The sequence below is a fragment of the Lottia gigantea genome (genome assembly GCF_000327385.1).
Source record: "Lottia gigantea unplaced genomic scaffold LOTGIsca_9, whole genome shotgun sequence".
Classification (NCBI taxonomy): Eukaryota; Metazoa; Mollusca; class Gastropoda; family Lottiidae; genus Lottia; species Lottia gigantea.
Window position 1 is genome coordinate 686927 of NW_008710950.1, and position 23982 is coordinate 710908.

General features: G+C 31.7%; 1 protein-coding gene across 1 annotated transcript; it reads left to right on the forward strand.

The window, feature by feature from the left end:
- Positions 1–627: 627 nt before the first annotated feature.
- On the forward strand, positions 628–19612 carry LOTGIDRAFT_211312 (hypothetical protein; the record flags this gene model as incomplete). Its single annotated transcript, XM_009068226.1, has 22 exons — positions 628–816; positions 2314–2447; positions 3513–3605; positions 3878–3955; positions 4869–4973; positions 6059–6120; positions 7505–7574; positions 7842–7901; positions 8211–8254; positions 8450–8518; positions 10878–10974; positions 12519–12550; positions 13785–13866; positions 13966–14062; positions 14491–14544; positions 15314–15412; positions 16395–16519; positions 16680–16734; positions 17138–17233; positions 17378–17472; positions 18358–18435; positions 19472–19612. The coding sequence occupies exons 1-22, from the start codon at positions 747–749 to the stop codon at positions 19610–19612; spliced, it is 1836 nt and encodes a 611-aa protein (XP_009066474.1). The 5' UTR covers positions 628–746.
- Between the last annotated feature and the right edge of the window lie 4370 nt (positions 19613–23982).

Consider the following 23982-nt stretch of genomic DNA (forward strand, 5'->3'; position numbering starts at 1 on the left):
TGGCCATATGTCAAAAATTGGCCATGTATAGGCTTCGTCATTGACTGGCCAGTAACACAGTTAGGCATGAAAATACCATTATTTTGGAATTTTAGAGATATTCACAGGTCGGAAGGCACCATGTGATTGAGTTTGTGCCAATTCCATCTAAAAATCTGCCCCATCCCCTTTACTGTGGACTGTGAAAAAATTGGCCATGTAGGGGCTTCGTCTTTGAGTTGACTGGCCAGTCCGCCATATTGGATAATCGTTACTGGCCATATTTGAGAAATTACAGGAATAAAAGGGCATTTCTCCCTATTGTACACCTAAATATGTTAGATTGGCATCTCAGGACCTTAATGGCACCAACAATTGCATTTATAATTCCAAAGGAGACCATTGAAAAAATTGGTCCTTCTTCATTATCCATATTGGCTATCCGTCACTGGCGAAAGAAATGTTGAGAACTAAGTAATGATTCTATTCATTACACGCCTTTAGAGGCTTTATTTGAATAATGAAATGAATTACAAATTTTTCGTTTTTTGATTTAATTACAACAATTACAATCAATCCAAAAAATTAGTGTATCCATGGGCCACAAAAATTGGCCGGCCACTGAAGTAATGACGAAGTGTCAATTGGAAACATAAATAAAACCTGCATAAATCTGACTTTTACCATTTGTCATTTATTCTTGCTGTTCTGATTGTCGACATCATTGTCGCATGTCTATTTAAACATAATTACCACCCTTACTAGATATGAATCGCCCTCCATCTATAAATACAAGTACCGGTACTAGAACTAAGCCTATGAAGTTTTGGAAACCTGGTAAGCCTATTTTTAAATTGTAGTGCATGTGATAAATGAAAAATGTTAATGATAATTTCTTTATTCGGTATAATGGTCCTTTTGCTTTTGAGCTAAAATTATTTTGAGTCCTGTTGACAGTCTGCGTTCTTCAGATATTTGATTCCTTTACAATATAGTGGTGTAACCTATAGTCGTGCATATAAGGATTTAACACCGAATTTTGTCAAAATTTTGTTTAGTCTTAGATGATTCCTCAGATATTCTTTAAAATAATTAAAATTGGTTTGTTTGGTTTATGAATCTCTTACTTTGACTCATACTTCATGATTAACTAACTCGACTATGGCTCCAAAATGCGTCACCTATTTTCGTGTTATTAAATGTTTGATCTATAGACAAGTCGCGAAAAAAACACTTTGTATGGATACCTGGTGGTATATTTACCTTTTTCTTAGCATTTATTTTTAATAATATTTCATTATAACTAATGACAATTCCTTCAAAGAACAATACGTGTGAAAAAAGAAATAGTGAGTGTCAAAATAAGCTAAGTAAAACGTAAGAGTAATTTATTGCTAAAATTCATTGAAACAACATTGTGTTCTATAGAATTTATCTGCTGACACAGAATCCGCTAGTTTGTGACGTGACTGCGTTCATTGGAATATATTCTACTAGACGACCTTGGAATTTCAATTAGAGCTTTGTATTATAAATTCGCCCGATAAAAAATTGTGATATTTGGTAATAACTGAAATCCCCCATTTTGTATGTGTTAGAAATACATAATGGATTTGACTTTGAAATGACAAGAAAAATTATGCAAGTTGACGTATGTTTATAAGTGCATGCAAATGTGGTGGTCACATGTGAATTAATAGACACTGTTGCAGTTTCGACCCCTTTCCCTTCTCGTTGAGCTATCGATTTGAGCATCATTTTTCGAAGATGTTTGAAAAATAGGTTACCACGAAATTAGGTTACTTGTCTGTATATAAAACACAGCCCCTTGAAGTTCTGTGAATATTAATAATATATGGGCAATGTGGAGAAAATAGTACTCGACAAAAAACACTTTTGACTTGCTTTTGTGCGGGACTGCAGTGTAATAATGACGTTTTGCTCATGACTATTTTCCAAAACTAAACAAAAGTGGTTTTTGTCGAATACTAATTGATTGATTTCCAATAAAAAGTACACCGGAGTCCTTCGTTCAAAAACACCAAAAAAAGTCTTTAACGAACAGATGAACAGCTTTGTTTACATTTGTCCCTGTTATGCCATTGGAAGCCTTTTCTTTTTTATGTAAGTTGACACTTTTTTCTCCACATTGCCCATATTTCATTAATATTGACAAAACTTAAAGGGCTTATGTATTTGATATATTTGAAATATCCATCTTGTTGGGCTCTAAATATGTTTGGTTTAATGGTCTCCACAAGTTTAAGGAACATAACTACTTAAGGTATCATTGGCCTACTAATAAAAACTAATCAAAAGATTTTTTTGATATAGGCAGTGAAGCTCCAGGAAGTCAGCTGAATCAAGAAAGAATAAAAGAGCATGATACAGATTCCACCACTACTGTTTATAATATTTATCGTAACTTGACAATAGAACAACAAAGACTCAAATTACCAGTCTTTCAAGTTTGTTTGATATTAGTGTATAACATTTTATACGCTCACATGGAAATATGGACGCATACTGCTGTCACCCCTGTCCGTAGGTCGGTCTGTCCATTCACATTTCCTGTAGGCGTGATAAAGGCTACAGTTTTTATCTGATCTTGATGAAACTTTGTATGCGTGTATATATTGATGAGATAATCGGATGAACGGTTACAGAGTTATTGAAAGATTTTGTTATCATTTCTGACAGCTGGTAGTGGGCTTATGTTACCTTGCCTGGCAAGCTATCTTTATATTATAGTAGCAGGATTTTACTTAAAAAAAGCAATGACTGAAGCATAAAATCCAGCTCGCTATCAAATGACCCATCAAGAGATAAATGTAATAAGTCAGGTGCAGACTCTCGATTTGAAATAAGCTTAATTATTTAATTGCCCTTTTGCTGTACCATGCCATTTATATTATATGCTCATATGGAAATGTGGACATATTGGCATCACCCCTGTCTGTCCAATAGGGGTGACAGTTTTTATCCAATCTTGTTGGAACTTGTTATGCATGTATATATTGATGAGATCTCGGTCAAGTTCAAAATTGGTAATAATCGGATGAACAGTTTCGAAGTTATTGCCCTTGACTTCGTCTTGATAGAGACTACAGTTTTTTTCTGATCTTGATGAAACTTAGTTTGCATGCATGTATTGATGAGATCTCAGTAAAGTTCGTAAATGGTAATAATTGGATGAACTGTTTCAGAGTTATTGTCCTTGACTTGGTAAAAAACGGATTTATAAATTATTTTAAGAATATTTGAAAATTTATTATTTTTGAAAGCTGGTAGTGGGTGTGTGTTACCATGCCTGGCAAGCTATTTTAGAAGTTTGCGGAATTGCAGAATTTTTTCTTATTGATTATATTAAAATAAAACACTAAGATATATGGATATACTACTTCTGCATTTATTACATAATACTTTTCGGAACACATACAGGCAACGTTATCAAGTAAAATTATTATGTTAATGTTTTTTGATTATATGTTTTTTAGTGCTCAGAATAATGATTAATACTCTGTAAATTTCAGCATCGTAATAATATTCTACATCTAGTAGAAAAATTTCAAACCGTAGTTATTATTGGTGAAACAGGATGTGGTAAAAGTACTCAAATACCCCAGGTTAGTGTAAATGAAATACTGAAATGAACTCAAAGGAGCAAATAAACAAATTTTACATCTTATGCAAATATCCAAAATGTACATCATCGGCAAATATACATATCAGTTTGACACAGTACATTACATTTGATAATTTGTTTTTATGATGCAGAATCAGTGACAAATGATAGGAGATAGATGCCACAGAAAATGGCAATTTTCATAACATGTTGCAGACCTTTATTTTCATATATTGTGCATATTAATTAAAGTGATATTTATTTTATTGATAGTATTTATTAGAAGCAGGTTGGGGTAACCAAGGTTATTGTATAGGTGTAACACAACCAAGACGTGTAGCTGCTGTTTCTGTGAGTTTCTTTTTGGCATCACCCATGTCCGTCAGTCCGTCCACAAATGCTTGGAAAACTTTCGAAGATACAATTTTTGACGGATTTTGATGAAACTTGGTGTGAGTGTCCGTAATCATCCAAGGATGAACCCTATTTAAAATCAGACGAATCAAAAACTATTTTGTATGAGTTATTGCCCTTCTTCTTGAAAACATGTTCAATTTTAAGCCTGTAAACACTCCATAAGGCAGAATTTTTGACAGATACCAGTGAAACTTGGTGTTGTTACTAATCACCATATAATGAACCCTATCGAAAATCAAAAATATATTTAGAATGAGTTATTGCCCTTGGTCTTGGAAACGTGTTCACTTTTTAGTTAGTTAACAGTCTAGATAGCGCAATTCTCGAAGAATTTTGAGGAAACTTGGTGAAATTATTTATTATCACCCATGGATGTACCCTATTGAATCAAATATTGAAAAATATTTTATATGAGTTATTGGTCTCATTCTTGAAATCAATTTTTGGTCATAAACACTAAAAGGCACAATTCTTACTGGATTTTGACAAAACTTGGTAATACATTCTTCAGTATCACCCAAAAAGTTCAAAAGAGGTGTATGACTGAAGGTTGAATATTTCATACTGCCAAATATTTTTATTCAAAATCAAAGATGCCGATGTATCTGATGTATTACTTAAGAGCTAACAAAGTTTGGAAGATTGAAAAGCATGTCAATGTGTTCTATTTAGTTTGCTGAAAAATTTAACCTGATCTAAATTAATCAGTTGTAAACATAACATGATTACAGTGACATCTGATTTGTCTATCTCTAGTGGCTTATGAATTCAATGCTCCTTCCCAAAATAATTGTTGCGAGTATATGATTAAAAAAATGTCTTAGGTCAGTTTGAATTATGAATGTAGGTTTGTTCACGTGTAGCTGAAGAAAGAGGGTGTTTATTAGGAGATGAAGTTGGTTATTTAATAAGATTTGATGACTGTACAGATGAACACAACACTAAACTTAAAGTAAGCTGAACTTACAAACACTGGCAATCAGAAATCAGTCATTTGATATTTTTTAACACAGGTATTCACTTTATAAAGAAAGATAATTTAAAGAAAAATGATTGTGTATTTAATCATTTTACCTTCTGAATGTACTTTACCCTCTGGTTGAAAAATAGACTTAGTTTGAAGGCAGTTTTGACATACCAAAATAGATAGACTTTTGTGATCATATTTTTTTCATATAGTTAGTGGCAGGTCAATTTTTTGATCTGTTAAGCTTATATTATGTTTTTAATTAGAAGGAAGTGGACTGTATCCATTGAAATGCTTAAGCCCAACGCAGACAAGGAACATTTATGTCGACGAACAAAAACATGGAACAAATATATTTGTTTTGCGTTATTCGCAGAGGACAAAGATAATTCTGCAGACGACGAACATTTAGCTTGGACAATAAGCCAGTGCCACGGAAAATCACATGACCTCAAAATGGCGACGTCCAGAAGAAAGTGTAAAATAGCGTTAGCTATTTTATTAATTTTAAAAAGACACCAACGTAGACGGCGAAATATGAGCATTTGGGTCCGTACCTGGATTCAACGTCGTAAAGAGCAGGGTGTGTTCGGTAACCTTGTACAGGGGCTGTCGGCTGACGACGCAGAAATCTATCGGCAATATTTCAGGGTTGACAAAGTCAAAAATCATAAACAAACAGGCAGATTGCGACCACATATCTAAAATCTGCTTCTTCTCCACAGTACAAAATTGTGTGTTGGTGGATTCACAGGACGTGGCCATTTTGAGTGTCATGTGGTCTGGCTTCGAACGCTGATTAGTTTTTCGTCGATGAATGTTCAGCGCTAATGTTCGTCGTTAACGCAGACGGCGAACAAAGAATTGTTCGGGAGGCGAACAATTTTAAAAAATCAAACATGTTTGATTTCACGAACAATTCTCACGAACATTTTTGTTCGTGTTTCTGTTATCCGCAGACGGTGAAAAAAAATGATTGAAACAAAATTTTTACGATTGTTCGCTTAAAATGTTCCTCGTCTGCATTGGGCTTCAATGAATTATATTTACTATGTAATATTTTATTTCAGTTTTTAACTGATGGTATGTTAATTAGAGAAATAATGAAAGATCCTCTCCTTTCAAAATATAGGTAATTATTATTATTCAATTGTACCTTCTTAACAAATTATTTATATCACTTAATGTATAGTTTTATTTATCATCATCGTATCACGAATACAGGTTTTGACATGTTCTTATTAACACATATTAAACTAAGCCCGCTACACTTCATTTTGGGGCCGTGGAAATGAGATTGGTTGCATTTAAATCTGACCAATCAGATCGGTAGAACAGAAATGAGGTCATGTTAACAAAACATAACATCACTTTGCCGCCGCATGTTCGAGGAGATAAGAACACATTCTTTCAAAGTTAATATTCCAAAGTAAGGTTTGATTTCTCTCGGCTTTTTATATGCCCACATTATAATGTGGACGTATATTGTCGTCAACCATGTCCGTCTGTCCACGATTGGCTTGTGAACGTGATAGAGACTAAAGTTTTCATCTGATTTGAATGAAATTTGGTGTGATCATTTATATTGATGAGATCATGGACAAGTTTGATATTCACGATTTTTCGTTGCACGGTTTTTGAATTATTGTCCTTGACTTATGAAAAACGTGTCAAAATTTGTTTGTGAACACAATAGAGAGTACAGTTTTCATCCGATTTAAATGAAATTTGTTGTTAATATTTATAATGATGAGATCTTAGTCAAGATTGAATTTGACAATTCTTTGATCAACAGATTTTGAGTTATTGCCCATGACTTAGTAGAGACGCATCAAAATTTGTTTTCAATCAGGTGATAGTTTATGTCAGAATTTTATTAAGTAATGTGTATTTGTTTAAATCAACAATATCTTGCACAAATTAGATTTTTGGTATGATTTAGCACAGCTAGGTGACTGCCCTTGATATACTGAAAATGTATGAGGAAAGTAGGCGTATCTTGCTAGGCAATCACTTGTATTCTTTAACGAAAATCTTACTCAATTCTGTACCGTACGCATTCATCAAAATATGTAATGGAACGCTGCTTTCGTTTTGTTTATGTTTGCAAACAAAACGTCATAACGATTGATTTGTTTTGATTGGCTGAAATTTGCTACCAATACAGTAGGGCCAGTTTTGATTGGACAATATTTATCTATGAATACGTAATTTTTCTCACTTGTGTTACCACGACCCCGAGGAAGTATGACACGATGATTTACCAACAGCACAGATTTAACAACTGATGACAACTTTGATTTAAGACACACGTCAGTTTATCTGGGGTTTTTTATACACCTGAATTTTTTTAACATACTTAATCCCTGCGACCTCCCAAGTTTTGTAAAAGTCTATGAAAATTACTCATTTCACCGTCAGCTAAAGTGGTTTTATTTGGACATAATCCACTCTTTATTTGCGTCTTTAGATTTTATAAATAAGGCAGATTTTTTTTTCATTATTTCTATTTTAAGTATCATTATGTTGGATGAAGCTCATGAAAGATCATTAAATACAGATATTATAATGGGGTTAATGAGAAAGGTAGTACTTATGTTTATATATTTTATATATTGACTTGATTGTGTTCCTTATTCTTAAATCATGCTCTCAAATAATTGAAGTGATACAGGTCCATGGAAAAACTGTTTTACGTTCTACATAAAAATATTGCATAAATATTAGCAATACTACCGTTTTTTAAAACCAGCACTCTAGTTGATGGATTAGAAACCTGTATTGATATTAATAGACATTGTCTTCTCAATTACATTTACTAACAATAGTCAAACTTTTAATATATATTTTCAGATTCAAAAGAAAAGAGATGATTTAAAACTTATTGTGACTTCTGCTACATTGAACGCAGAGGTATGATATATTTTATAATGATGATATTAACCTGGAAGGAAACAGAATATACATCGCTCAGTTTGAGAAAATATCATTCTTTTAAGTGTTTCCTTTAACTGATATTTTTCTCAAAATCGAACATTTTGTAATGTTGACACCATGTTTGATAAGTTAGAGATATGATGCAATCTATATTTATCTCTTTTGAAGCATTTCTTAAATTGAAAAAGGCTTTCTCTACTGTGTGAACAGATTAAGCATATCACAGTAAATTGCTAATTTAGAAAATGAAGATCATCTCTAGCAGTCTTAAACAATTAATTTCAGGAAATATGTGGTTTTTTCAACACCAATGAAAGTGATAATAAAGAGTACGTAAATAAGATAATCTCTTCAGATTTCAGTCAGTCAAATATCAATATATATAATTCACACTATATTTTCTGTCCATGGTACCCATTTTAAAAAAAACATCACATAAAGTGTTTTTGACATAAAAGTTGGACTTAATAGTTAGATAATTGTAGCTGTGTTGTTTATTACAGTATTTTATGATTATATTCTAGGAATGATACAGCTTCCATATTAACAATAGAAGGTAGAGAATATCCTGTTGATATTCATTATACCATAGAGTAAGTTAAATTCATGGACATACAATGATTTATCTGTTTTGCATTGTTATAACACTGAGGAAAAAATAAACGACTGATTAGTTTGGGTTTCACGATTTTAGATGGAATGGCTTTTTATACGCCCACATGAATATATTGTCGTATATTGTCGTCGCCCCTGTCTGTCGGTCGGTCCGTCTGTCAACATTTCTTGTGAGCACTATAGAGACTACAGTTTTTATTATACGCCCACATGAATATGTGGTCGTATATTGTCTTTGCCCCTGTCCGTCGGTCCGTCCGTCAACATTTCTTGTGAGCACTATAGAGACTACAGATTTTATCTGACTTTGATAAAACTTGGTGTGATGCTTTAGATTGATAAGATCTCGGTCAAGTTCGAATTTGACATATTTTCGATGAACGATTTTTGAGATATTGCCCTTGACTTAGAACGCCTTGAAATTTGTTAAAAATTGTTCGTGAGCAGGATTGAACCTACAGTTTTGATTCGATTCTGATGAAACTTGGTGTGATCATTGGAATTCATAAGATCTGGGACAAGTTCTAACTTGACGCATTTTCGATGAACGGTTTTTGCGTTATTGCCATTGACTTTGTTAAAACGCGTCAAAATTTGTTAAAAATAGTTCGTGAGCAGGATTGAAGCTACAGTTTTCAACCGTTTCTGATGAAACTTGGTGTGATCATTGGAATTAATAAGATCTCGGACAAGTTTTAATTTGACGCATTTTCGATTAACGGTTTTTGAGTTATTGCCCTTGACTTTGTTAAAACGTGTCGAAATTTGTTAAAAATAGTTCGTGAGCAGGATTGAAGCTACAGTTTTCAACCGATTCTGATGAAACTTGGTGTGATCATTGGAATTGATAAGATCTCGGATAAGTTCTAACTTGATGCATTTTTGATGAACGGTTTTTGAGTTATTGCCCTTGACTTTGTAAAAACGCGTCAAAATTTTTTCGTGAGCACAATAGAAGCTACAGTTTTCAACCGATTCTGATGAAACTTGGTGTGATTATTGAAATTGATAAGATCTCGGACAAGTTCTAACTTGAAGCATTTTCGATGAAATGTTTTTGAGTTATTGCCATTAACTTACGAAATACGCGTCAAAACTTGTTTATGAGCACAATAGAAGCTTCAGTTTTCAACCAATTCTGATGAAACTTGGTGTGATCATTGAAATTGATAAGATCTCGGACAAGTTCTAACTTGAAGCATTTTCGATGAAATGTTTTTGAGTTATTGCCATTAACTTACTAAATACGCGTCAAAACTTGTTTATGAGCACAATAGAAGCTACAGTTTTCATCTGATTCTGATGAAACTTGGTGTGATCATTGAAATTGATAAGATCTCGGACAAGTTCTAACTTGAAGCATTTTCGATGAAATGTTTTTGAGTTATTGCCATTAACTTACGAAATACGCGTCAAAACTTGTTTATGAGCACAATAGAAGCTACAGTTTTTAACCGATACTGATGAAACTTGGTGTGATGATTGGAATTGATAAGATCTCGTACAAGTTTTAACAAGAGATAGTTATGATGAACATTTTTTGAGTTATTGCCCTTGACTTTGTAAAAACGCGTCAAAAGTTGTTTTTTGCCCTTGATTAGAGATGTGTGATTTAAATGTTTGTTGTATTTGGGTTATTGATATTGATTTTAAAAATTTTTGTGGAATTATTCAGCATAGCGTATGTTACCTTGCAACGCAAGCTATCTTTATCTGATTTTGATGAAACTTGGTATGCATGTATATTTTGATGAGATCTCAGTCAAATACAATTGGATGAAAGGTTTTGGGGTTATTGCCCTTGACTTAGTTAAAACAAATCGGCATGATAGAGAAAACAGTTTTTATCTGATCTTGATGAAACATATGCTTGTATATATACATTGATTAGATCTCAGCCATTGAAATTGGTAATAATTAAATGAACAGTTTCAGAGTTATTGCTCTTGACCTAGTAAAAACTCATAAAATTTGGCTAGTATGCATGATAGAGGCTACAGTCTTCTTCTGATCTTGATGAAACTTGGTATGCATGTATATATTGATGGTTCACAGTGAAGTTAGAAATTGGTAACAATTGGATTGGATGAACGATTTCACAGTAAATGCCCTTGACTTACGAAAAAAACATCAAATTTTGCTTGTAGTTATTGACATTGATTGAATTTAATGGTAAATTGTTGAACTGTTTTTTTAGGCTTTGCCTTCACTTACAAGTATTTTAAATTTCTTTCAAAATTTATTATAAAGGTCTCTTATGACATAGCTATGATATCTGACATCTGGTAGTCGATGTATGTTACCATGCCCGGCAAGTTGTCTTTTATATCTTTTTAGTCCAATACCAGACTATTTAAAATATGCAGTGGAAACTGTTACGAAAGTCCATTTTACTCAGAGACCTGGTGATGTATTGGTTTTTTTAACTGGACAGGTAATGTCAGTTATTTATTTCTGACTTGAATATAATAGTCATGGGTTCTTATCTTGTCTGGCGTCTGAAAATTTTTAAAATATCAATGTCAAGATATTGAGTGTTGAGTTTTATGGAAGATTCTCTCACTGGCCCAGATCACAAAAAGAGAACATACTTCTTTTACATCAATTATCACTTTGAGTAATAAAATTGAAATTGAAATGGTACTATAAATGTTCTGTGCTGGGTGCAAAGAGAAATTACAACCATGTAAATTCTGAAAAGCCTGGAATAATACAATGCTTACAAAAAATGAAAAAATAATTTAAAAAACATATTGCAATTGTTTCAGAGAGTTAATGGAATGGGGTCTAATTTGCCATGGACATGTAAATTACTTAAATTTGTGTTTCTTTTCAAAGCAGAAACCAAACATTTAGTGAAAATATTTGGAATTGATTTTTAAGTTCCTAATAATATCGTTTGACAATCAGAGTAGCATTTTTGGCAGTGGAATTATAGGTTGCAACAAGGAGTATGATTTGATTGTCATGCTGAATATTTAGATCACTAGGTACAAAGGTTTGCAATTGATAATCCAGAAACTCTCTGTAATTGCTTATTTTTTGGGTTTAACAGTAGGTAATAAGGGAACTTTTTCAATTGGCATGAGATGAATATCTTCAATGGTTGAAATGATTCGAAATTGGTCTATCTGTCTTATGAAGTATATCAAAGCAATGACTGCTAAAATGAGTTCGCAACGCATTTTGGGTTTCATCGTATTTTTTTACAAGAAATTAGATAAATTACTTTTTATACGCCCACATGAATATATCTGATTTTGATAAAACTTGGTGTGATGCTTTAGATTGATAAGATCTCAGACAAGTTCGAATTTGACATATTTTCGATGAACGGTTTTTGAGATATTTCCCTTGACTTAGAACGCCTTGAAATTTGTTAAAAATTGTTTGTGAGCAGGATTGAAGCCACAGTTTTCATCCTATTCTGATGAAACTTGGCGTGATCATTGGAATTGATAAGATCTCGGACAAGTTCTAACTTGACGCATTTTCGATGAAATGTTTTTGAGTTAATGCCATTAACTTACGAATAACGCGTCAAAATTTGTTTGTGAGCACAATAGAAGCTACAGTTTTCAACCGATTCTGATGAAACTTTGCGTGATCATTGGAATTGATAAGATCTCGGACAAAGTTTTGAACAAAAGTTGTGGTGTGTGTCAGTTTCTTTGAAATATTCTTTGATCTCTAATTTTTTATTTTGATTAAAATACAGCCATGTCCAGAAAAATTCAAATTATATTAAAAAATATTTGCAGTTAGCTTGACGGAGGATGGTGATTATTCAAGATTTCAAAATATTCCCAAAAGTTAAAAGATCCAAGTGAACATAAGTTGTCTTTGTAAAATAAGATTGTTTCTACCTTTTTCTCTTTTTTTGTCTGATAGACTATAGCTACTTGATTAATTAAAAGTTTGTAAAAAAGACAGTTTTAGGTGACAGCCTTTTAGATAGAAATTTGTTTTGTATTGTAGGATGAAGTACTAAAAGTTGTTGATTTGTTAATGTAAGTTATCTCCCTTATATTAAGATATTAAGATATTAAAATAAGAATAAAATTTCTATAGTAGTGCGAACAAAATTACCCTATATTTTCTTTCAAATCTTCAAAAGTCTTTTTTAAAGACAACATATTGATTTTATAGACCAAACGAAACTTTAAAAAATAGACCTCCAAATGAAGCTGTAGAATTGCAGATGGACACAAATTTACAAAATTTCTTACTTTAGCTTCAATACCAAAGGCAAATGTTTAACGAGCTGTTACTTCACCTGACAAAGCTGACTGTCTAAACAGATTTTTCATATCTCAATCACAGAACACCTCAAACACGCCTTGTATTTAATTTCAGAACAAAATCTAAGTATCATATCAACATTATTCAAAAAATGATTATAATCATATCTTTAACTTTTCTGTCATAACTAATCTGCAAAGCAGCTTGTTACAAGAAAATTCCACTACTTATCAACTAATTGATCTTATTCACTTCTTTTGTCAAGCCATAGATCAAGAGCTGTACATGAGGCAGTTGACTGTAATATCAGCAAGGCGTTGGACAGAGTGTGTCATGCTTCTCTCTGTTCTTAACCTCAGGCATCAGCGTGGAAATGCTCTAGTTTTTGCAAGATTACTTGAATAACATAGTTAAAACAGAGTTGATGTCCTTGGAGTTTTTTCTGAACTTTTAACTGCTCCTTCTGATGTTCTTAGGGTAATGTCCTTGGACAATTATCATTTTATCAAAGATCAATTGTCCTTTTTGTCATCATCCTATTGCAAAATCCCAACTAAGATTTTCCATGCAGTTTATACCTTTTTCTTGAAAATTCTAAAAAAAAAACTCTGAAAAAAAACTTGTATATCTACAAATATATTACAAAGTTTTAATGATATAAGTAGTTATAGTAGTGAGATATATCACAATTTTCTATCATCTGATAATTCATTAGGACAAAATTGCCACAAAAGGTAAATTTGGGACAAAATAGGTTTATCTGATTGCATGCTTTATTTTTATGTCCACACTCATTACCTCTGTCAGGTAGAGATTCATTTCTTGCCTACTAGCTTGAAGGTTTTTATGTGACAGTTTTGAATGATAATTGAAGCTTTAATTGTTTATAACTACTCATCATCATCTAAATAGATTTTGGTGGTGAAAAACAGGATATTATTTATAATTGATTTATTTAATTTCAAGCCTAATGATACTGCTTTTAAAACTCTTTATTTTCAGAGAGGAAGCAAGGAAATTGCCCAAAGATAGTGAAAAATTACAAATTTTACCAATGTATGGTAGTTTACCAGCCCCAGAACAGGTTTGTTATATTGTCCTTATTTCCTTATCATTTGTTGGTTTAAAAATAACCATTAAAAATTGGTTGAAAAATTAATCAAACAATAATTTGACATTCTAGATGAGAGTTTTTAGTCGTACACCTCAAAATACAAGAAAAGTTGTTGTAGCAACCAATATAGCTGAGACTTCAATAACAATAAATGGTATTGTCTATAGTAAGTACTTTATGTTGAAATATCACAAATACAAACATTATAAAAAGAATTCTAAAAAAGAATTATATTTTATTTATTATTATTAATAATTTTTGTTGGTTGGTATTAAAACTAATGTCCTTATTCTGAAGGTTTCAACTAAAAAAAGAAAATGTTAATACCCAGGAACCCTTTTAAAACAAATTTAGAATGACAAGGTAGAAAGATAGAAGTAAATATAGAGAAAATTAAGAATTACTGAATGTATGATTTAAATCCATATTAGTAATGAAAATTTTGCACACTTTCCCTTTCAGCAGGAAATCAATTTGTCATGTTCATTAGTGGATGACGTCTTTGACTTAGTTTATTTAGCCTTAGCTGTTACTTGAACATTAGGATGTTAACTTTAATCTTATGATAATGTAACATATTATTTGTCTTTTCAGTAATTGATTGTGGTTTTGTTAAGATTAAAGCGTATAATCCAAAGACTGGCGTAGGTAGGTAATAGAAATGAATTTGATCACATCACATGTGCTCTTTGTAGTGCAGTTTCCATTATACAAATCCATTTCTCTTTAAAACGTCACGATTTTAGTTAAAAATATTGATTAAAGAAATGATGATTGGTACAAATCCCCAAAAACCAATAGAGGCATTGGTCATGTTCCAATTTGGTAATGATAAAATGAACGGTTTTGAAGTTATTGCCCCTGATTTATGTAAATATGATGAATTGATATCGACTATGTGACTCATACTGAGGGGCAAAATATTTCTTAGGGGGTCTGGCTTAGCTACAGCCTGGCTATTGATTTAAAATGATTTAGTGGAAAAACTGACAGTAAATTGATGAGATATTACCAAATTGTAAGTTTTTGAACTACAAACGCATTAATGAAGGTCTTCAATATAAAGCAATTTGTATTTTAGTCACACAGCTACCAGTGGTTGTATGTAACCTTACCTGGCAAGCTATTATATTCATATTAGCTTGTAGTTGTCCTGAACGTCATACATGAAGGAAATCATTGAAATAATTGAATTTTTTAGAAACAAAAAGATCATTCATTTGAATTGCTTTGAATCTTTATTTAATTTGCCATAGAAGTTCATGTATTCTCATTATCTTGGTTTGAAAGTTGAGACAAATTGTCAAACTAAGTTATGAAATATTAACTATTCTGTCTAGGTCATTTCAAAGAGTTCAGTGATTTATAATTGTACACAGCATGTTAGTAATATAAGATGTAATGATGTATGTTGTAGAGAGTTTGATCATTACCCCTATATCACAAGCATCGGCCAATCAAAGAGCAGGAAGAGCTGGTCGTGTGAGAGCAGGCAAAGCATATCGTCTTTATACAGGTTTGAAATTTATCCAATTGTAATCATCTTCAACAAATATGGTAAATGTGTCTTGATTTTCTCGGCTAAAAAATTATTATTAAGTTGTCCTAAACCCTTTTATTATACGCCCACATCTCTCTATGTGGACGTATACTGTCGGCACCCCTGTCCGTCCGTTGGTCCGTCAGTCAACATTTGCTTGTAAACGCTCTAAAAACTAGATTTTTTGATGGAATCAAATGAAATTCGGTATGTGTATACATATTCATAAAACGAAGATCAAGTTCGAATTTGAGCTATTTTCGACCATTAAAAGCAGAGTTCTTGCCCTTGCCCCAAAGTCTTGAATATGCTATTACTCTCTTAGTTTTCAACCGATTTTGATGAAACTTAAAATGGATGTTATTGGACCTAAATCGAAAGGTTTGATAAAGTTTAGTTTACTTCTGATTAAATTCAAGGCTTTTTCAAGATTTAGTCCTCTTACGTCAGTTTTGAGGAGTTATCGCCCTTTAACCTCTATACAGTAAGTGCTTCTATCAACATCAATTGCTCGTAAACTCTCTAAAAACTAGATTTTTTGATGGAATGAAATTAAATTCGGTATGTTTATACATATTCATGAAACGAAGATCAAGTTCGAATTTGAGCTATTTTCGACCGTTAGAAGCAGAGTTATTGCCCTTGCCCCGATATCTTGACTATGCTATTACTCTGCTATTTTCGACCGATTTTGATGAAACTTAAAATGGATGTTTCATTTTTACCATCCGCATGCCGTGAAGGGCGTATGTGGCTGTGGTCCACTATCTTTGATAATTACTATGCTTGAAAAGTTACTGAATTCTTTCAGGATACACTGAGCATACCCCATATACCCCAGACATGCATATCATTCATATTTACCACTGTACTTTAGAATTTTCTGATATTAAATAATAAATAACTATATAATTGAAATATATTAGTTATGTATACTTGATATTTACTGTCATTGTAGAAGAAGATTTTGATAAACTACCTACCTCTACAATACCAGAGATACAAAGATCTGATATGGCACCAGTTATACTGCAACTTAAAGCTCTTGGAATAGCTAATATTGTCAGGTTTCATTTTCTCTCTGTAAGTAGTTTATATGAGTAAATCCTATTAGAATGTTTAATATTCCCTCAAATATGTTCTTCAGGCTGTACATGAATATTAAACTAATCTTATTGGCTGTCTGATGCAATTTGCCTTCTGCTCTCAAAGCAATTAAAAGCATATAATTTGGTATTTTCAGCCACCCCCAGCTCAGAATCTTGTAAGAGGATTAGAATTATTGTATGCTTTAGGAGGTAAATTATATTTATATATAGTAAGCATAGGTTATGAAGTAATTAATCCAACAGAACTTACAAAACACTTTTTACTTGTGAAACTTTTAGTTTTATCATTCTGAAATGATATATGATTGTCACTTTTATTTATGCATGTTCCATTGTGGACTATACTATGTACAAATACAAATCTGAAACTTTCAGGTGGAAAATTGTTGAAAAACATTGGGCATTGGTGCATTTGTTTGTCAAAAAAAGTAACATCTTCTCATTACTCACTGCTTGGTTTCGTCCATTAAGATTTTATTAAAGCATTGTACATGTATTTCTTGTTGAGAACTCTAACCTGTGTATTAAAGACAGTTAGATATTAACCATACATTATAACAGCAAACTATCAATTTATTCTTGAAATTTTCAGCTATCGATGATAATTGTAACTTAAAATCAGAATTAGGACAACAAATGGCTGAGTTTCCTCTATCACCAATGTTTTCCAAGATGTTATTAGTGTCAGGTATAGTTTTGAGATGAACATTTTCAATTGAATGCCTATGAAATGAAACTAAACAAAATATTGATTTAATGACAACTTATTGATGAAGAAGACCATATTATATGCATTTTTTTAGTAAAAAATAATAAATTTGTATTGTTATAGGTGAATATGGTTGTTCTGAAGAAGCATTAAGTGTAGCAGCTATGACACAGATACAAAATGTTTTTATTACTCCCTCTTCTCAAAGAATACAATCTGTAAGCACCTTTCTTATACTCTTGTTTTCCTTAAAGGGACAAGTGCACCATTTTGGGGGGTTGATTTTAGTCTAAAATACATGTAAATAGTCTTCAAAAGTACAAGAAATGTATAAAAAACACATAATTCCTAAAAATTAGGATTTTTACTGACTATTTCTATATTTTTCTTTTCTATATATCACAGAGTATCTTAAAATGCCCAGTAATCATTTTAACATTCAATGATTCTGGACAAATATGGATTTGAACCCTCAAATTTCGACAGTGAGCTGTGAACACTATTTTTGATTAGCTCAACCAAAAAAAATTCAGTTTCTGAGACTAAAGTATGATTGGTCAAAAAAATGTCCAACCTGTCCCTTTAAGTTGATTTTCAACATATCTGTTGATTACCCAATGCAGTCGTTCTTCTCACAAACTTTCTAGAAATTGATCATGAAAATAGAATGTCTTGACGTGTCAAGTTGACATAAAGTGTCTTGTAATACTATTTCAACTTAATTTATCAGTTAAATAAACAGTCCAGTCATGCTAGCATTCACGGTGAAGATTCAGCTACATTGTGTGCAATATGTAGCAGACAATGTTGAACACAAACACTAGATGGTCAGGTTACGTTTAATGAAATGGGTATCATAGCATGCTTAGTACAGCTGATGTAGACAGATTTGACCAATATTTATTGCTTTGATCTTGATCATTAGTTCAATAAAACCTTTACCATCTTTCAGTTCATTTCATCATAAAACCCCTAATAGTCAAAATAAAAAAGCCACCTTATGGTGTAACAATTACGATTTTTGGACAGGTTTTGTATTTAATTTTTCTGAGAATACATTAAGAAGATTTTGATTATTTAGGTAATTTTTTTCAATTTTACAGGATAAATGTCGTAGAAAATTTACTGTTGAAGAAGGAGACCATGTATCATTAATTAATGTGTATGAAGCATTTTTAAAGGTAAGATTTGTTATTTGATATGAAGCAGAATTTCCTGTACATTTTGTGGCAAAAAAATACTCACTGATACTGTGTTTCTGTCAACATTTTAAATTCATATTGAATTTTGTATTATCAATGGAGCTTGCAACCCATCATGATTCGGGTAAAATCGGTAGATGGACAAAAACTTTTTTAACCTTGGTTGTTTGACAGAAATTGAATGTATTGTTTCAAATCATTACTGAATACTGAATACAAAATAAGAGGTTATTTTTGGCTTATGTTAATTTTTATATGCAAACATTATAATGTCTCCCCCATCTGTCCGTCCATCCACAATTGGCTGGCGAATACAATAGATACAACAATTTTTGTTTGGCATGATCATTTATAATGTTGAGATCTTGGACCATTTCAAATTTTACGATTTTTTGCCAAATGCTTTTAGAGTTATTGCCCTTGACTTAGTAAAAATGCAAAAAATTTTTGTGAACCCAATAGTGACTACAGTTTTCATCTGCTTGAAATGAAATTTGGTGTTATCATTTATAATGATGAGATCTTAGTCAAGTTTGAATTTGATGATTTTAAGATCAACAAAATTTGAATTTTTGCCCTTGACTAAGTAAAAACGCATCAAAATTTGTTGGCTTGTGAACGTGATAGAGGTGACAGTTTATGTCAGAATTTTATTAATTCAACAATTAAGGTTATTTATTAAATTGCACAAATTAGATTTTTAGTATGATTTGACGCAGATAGGTGACTGCCCTTGATATACTGAAAATGTATCAGAAAAATAAGCGTATCTTGATAGGTAATCACTTGTATTTGTTCAGAATTTTTAATCCTTTAATACAATATCATGGCGATAAAGATAAAACCTTTCCTCTGAAGTTTCCTGACCCTGACTCTGATTGATTACTGTTTGGTCACTTTATGTAAAGATAAAATAAATCAGGTCAAATGATTGTAAACAATTGTAAGTTAATAGACATATGATACACCAGACACAATGTGTTTTATTACTGTTTAATTAATCTTCTCTTTCTAGTTTGGTCAAAATGCCAAATGGTGCCATGAATATTTTCTAAATTACAAAGGCTTATGTCGAGCTGTTGAAATAAGAAACCAACTAAAAAGAATGTTAATAAAATACAATATACCATTGATATCATGTGGAGGTAGGATTTAGTTAATATATTTTGTCTAAGCTTCAATAAGATGATGTATTATTGTTAAGATATATATTGAATAATCCCTGCTGTGTTCAGTGAGGAATAAAACATTATTTTATTCATTAAATCTTAGATAATGGAGTGCTTGAAATAGCTGATTTATTTAAAGCCTTCGTATATGTTGAAAGGGTATGAACCCTCTGGGGAAGGAGGTTAATATACAGATGGGGGTATTAAAAGTGATTTAGGGTGTGGGGACTGGTCAATTTGAAGTGAAAATAAGGCCTTATTAATGCTTAAAATTCATCTCAGGCCATATGAAATTCCTTACCTTCTTCGGGGCTCTGACCGACCACTGACATGAGACACATCTCATTTTTTGAATCTTATCACAATAGAAGCTCACACAATTTCATCAGATTATGGTCATTATGATTCAGATCTTTGAAGGTGAGGATTTTTCAATGAATGTGTTTGCATTGAATATGTCCAGCAAAGCTTATCAAATCTCACAAGACACTGACTTTAAATTAGACTGTGTCATTCACTTTTGTGACCAAAAATTGAAGACATCTCACTTTCTGGTCAATTAGTGTAGTGTAATGTAATGACCGGATTATCTATCTGATAATCAGTTAATTACCTGTTATTAGTGTTAAATCAAAATGGAAAGAACAGCAGGTGTTAAGGTGACAGAATATTACTTCACAGTTTTAGATAGAACATATTAATGGGGCAGGTGTGCCTTTTTTTTTCTTTTTTTTTAACAATCATACTTTTTTAGCTAAGCCAATCAGTAATAGTGTTAGAAATTTAATTAATTATTCAGGTTTGAATATTAAAATGACGAATTGTCTCTGTAATATGTAGAAATAGTGAGTATAATTCCAAGTTTGAAGTATCTTTAAAGAAATTATACCCTTTTCATAGAGTCAAATCAACCCCAAAAATGGTGCATCTGTTCCTTTAAAATAGAAATGAATTGTGCTACACTGATTCAGTAAAAATACTATAGAGTACTGGAACTTCTTTTTAAGTAACACTTTTCTTGTTCATCTATTTTATCAAATAAAATTTCAATATGATATGCCCCCCTCTGGAAAATTGTGCCAAAATTACAAAGGCAGGTACAAATGTAATTAGAAAGTATCTAACATAAATCAACAGTCTTATCTTGAGCTTTGGCCTTTATCAGAATTAATCTTTTTGATTATGTCATGTGTACTACAACTCAAATATGAGAATATAGTTGAAGTCTGAAAGGGATTGCAAAAACATTAATTAAAACAATGTTCAAATTTTTAAAGGGATTGTAAGAGTTTTCTAAATTTTCACCATTTCAATTTTTCATCAGACATCTTATGACGTCAATAATCGCAAAATTGGAATAGTGAAAATTGATGCTATCAGTGTCCCTGATAAATTTAGAATTTGAATTTCTACAAAAATTTAGTAAACTTTTTTAAACATGTGAAGAATGTTTTTGAGTGATTGCCAATAATTTGATATGATACTGATAATAGATAGTTATAAATCTTTTATATGGTGCATGGGTGATTTCTCATTATAAGTTACTGGTACTTCTTTTTATGTGCCATTATAATATGGTCAGTCTGTCCACAGTTGGCTAGTTAACACAATAGAGACAATGATGAGCTCTTGGATGAAAATTTGGCTATCTTGCAATGAACAATTTTGGAGTTATTGCACTTGATGTGTAAAAATTTGTGAACTTAATTGAGACTAAAGTTTTCATCCAATTTAAATGAAATTTAACTAAGACAACTTCGAATTTGACGATCTTTTGATGAACGAGCTATTGCCTTTGACTTAGTAAATTTCTCCATAATTTGTTTGTGAACATTATACAGAAATTGAAATCATGACTTTAGAGAAATTTGGTGTGATAATCTATTACAATGTGATCAATTAGTCCAGTTTGAGTTGTTGGTGACCGCCCTTGATATACTGAAAATGTATCCAGAAAGTGGGCAATCTTGCAAGGCAACCACTTGTTTATTTGAGCAAATATATTGCCGTAACCACTATCTGCCATATCAGTATGTTTATATGCATATTTGTTAGTGGGAATAAGTAAAAGCGTAAAAATTGGATGGGTGGGTGAATCATATGATGGATTGGTGCTTTTGTTATTGTTACTGGTATGGTTTGGGTAGATTCTTTCATCAAGCAATTTCCTGAGTAATAGCCAGGACTCTTGGAACCCATTGGACTAGATAGACTTTTGACATGATTTTTTTTTAGGATTTTTTTTTAGGATTTTTTTTTGTATTTTTCACATCAATCTTTGAATGTCAATTAGCCCACATATTCCAATATCTATATCCCAGAATAATTGTATTGCCTACAATGAAACTAAAGTAGATGTATTGGATGTAATTGTGTCTCAAGTGAGTCAGGACATTCCGGTAGTATTTAATGGTCGTATAATAATTCCGCCTACATCCATCGGTAGTTTCTGACAGATTCATCACCAGTCAGTCCTCTACATTGACATTAAATCAGTTGGTCATTTTAAATTCAATGAAGTTATCCTTGTGGGATATTGTTTATCAGTAATTGATCATTATTCCACTACTCTACTCAAATCATTATTACATTGTGTCTTACAGTCATTGATTCCTTTATTTGGTCTTTCTTTTGTTTTTTTATGTAGTCTTTGTAGAGAAATGACCAGTAATTATGAGTTAGTCAAAACTTAGATTATTCAGACTCCTGCTAAGCTTTTGATGTTTCACAATGTACTGCTGTGTGAAATTAGAATTTTCTCTTGAATAGATTAATTGGTTATTTGCCTTCTTTGGAAGATTTATTTTCCTCTTTGTCTAAGGATACTATGATTATATTCTGATCTGAATTATTTTCTTCAGTTACTACTTTGCCCGTATTAGTTAAAAGATATTTTCTATGTATGTAGTTTTATAAACCAACATCTCTCTAATACAGCTTTTGCACTTTAAAAGTAATTGATTTCTATCCAGTTTTATCCAAGTAACTTCAAATTGCTTTCGCACTAATACTGTTATAACCAGAAGTGCGAAACCACACAAGAAGTTATCTAGATAAGAATATCACTTCCATTCTTTCAAAAACGTTCTATATCACACTTTCCAAATATTAACCCCTGTGAATTTAACTCTCACTGATCTTAAATATTGGAAATATTTATCAAAGATTTCAACAGATTTTTTTTCATAAAATTTGGTTTATAGGTATATGGAGAAACAAACTGAAGCTGCTTAGTTTGTGTCAATTTCGTATTTAAACATATTGGGTCCTAATTCACTATCTTTCTCATGATGCTGGTACTCTATGTTATATACCCTGAGTATGTAATTTATAGTAAATTACCGGTAATTTGGATCTTCTGAATCTTTTGAGTTTGGTCATCATATGATTGATACTTTCAGTACTTTAAAGATACTTGAAATATTGTTCAAGGAACAAAATAATTTGATCAGCAGTATTTTTATTTTTTTTTGCTATATCTCATTACCTTTGTTTTTAAACTTTAGTAAAAGGAAATTGTCTCTTTCTGTTTTTTTTTTTACTTTTCATGAGTTTTAAATGGAATGAATAGCAGATGGTAACACTACAAATTCTGATTTATCAGACAATATAAGCTATTCATATAGATCATAGAATATATTAGTTTTGATGTCAATGTCTAAATCTTCTTAGACATGAAGTGCTTCTCATGCACTTTACATTGATATATAACAATCTTTTTTTTTAAAGCAAAATTGAAATTTCATGATTTTTTCAGATTTGAGTTTTATTTTTACAATACAAGTGTCTCTTTGAGCTTGGTGTATGTATATCTTATGATCTATTTGATGTAAAACCTTGAAATATAAAATACAACTGGACATTATGAATAGAAAATTGAAATTGATGTGGGCGTGACACATCCAGGTTGAATTACTAATTGTTTACATTTTCGGAAAGGGGCATAACTTGCATAGGATACATTTGTTCGAAAAGGAACTTAGCACACAATTGCCTCATTATTTCAGCCAGTTTGTTTTAATAGCTCAGTTGTTTCAGCTTTGTAGTTCCAAAAAAGGAACGGGTTTTAAAATTTCCATATTTTCAATTTTTGATTTTGACCTTTATTGACTTTTTTGACCTATATCTTTTGACCTATATGATGTAGAAGCTTTAAATTTGGAACAAAATATAATATTCAGAATATCTGTTTAACTTGTGCCAAAAAAAGTGGGCGTGGCACATCCAAGTTAAAATCCTCATTATTGACATTTTTGGTCAGGGGCTTAATTCGCAAATAATACATTTGTTTAAAATGAATCTTTGCATACATTTACATCACCCTTTGAGCCACTTTGTCTTAAAAGTTCGATTGTTT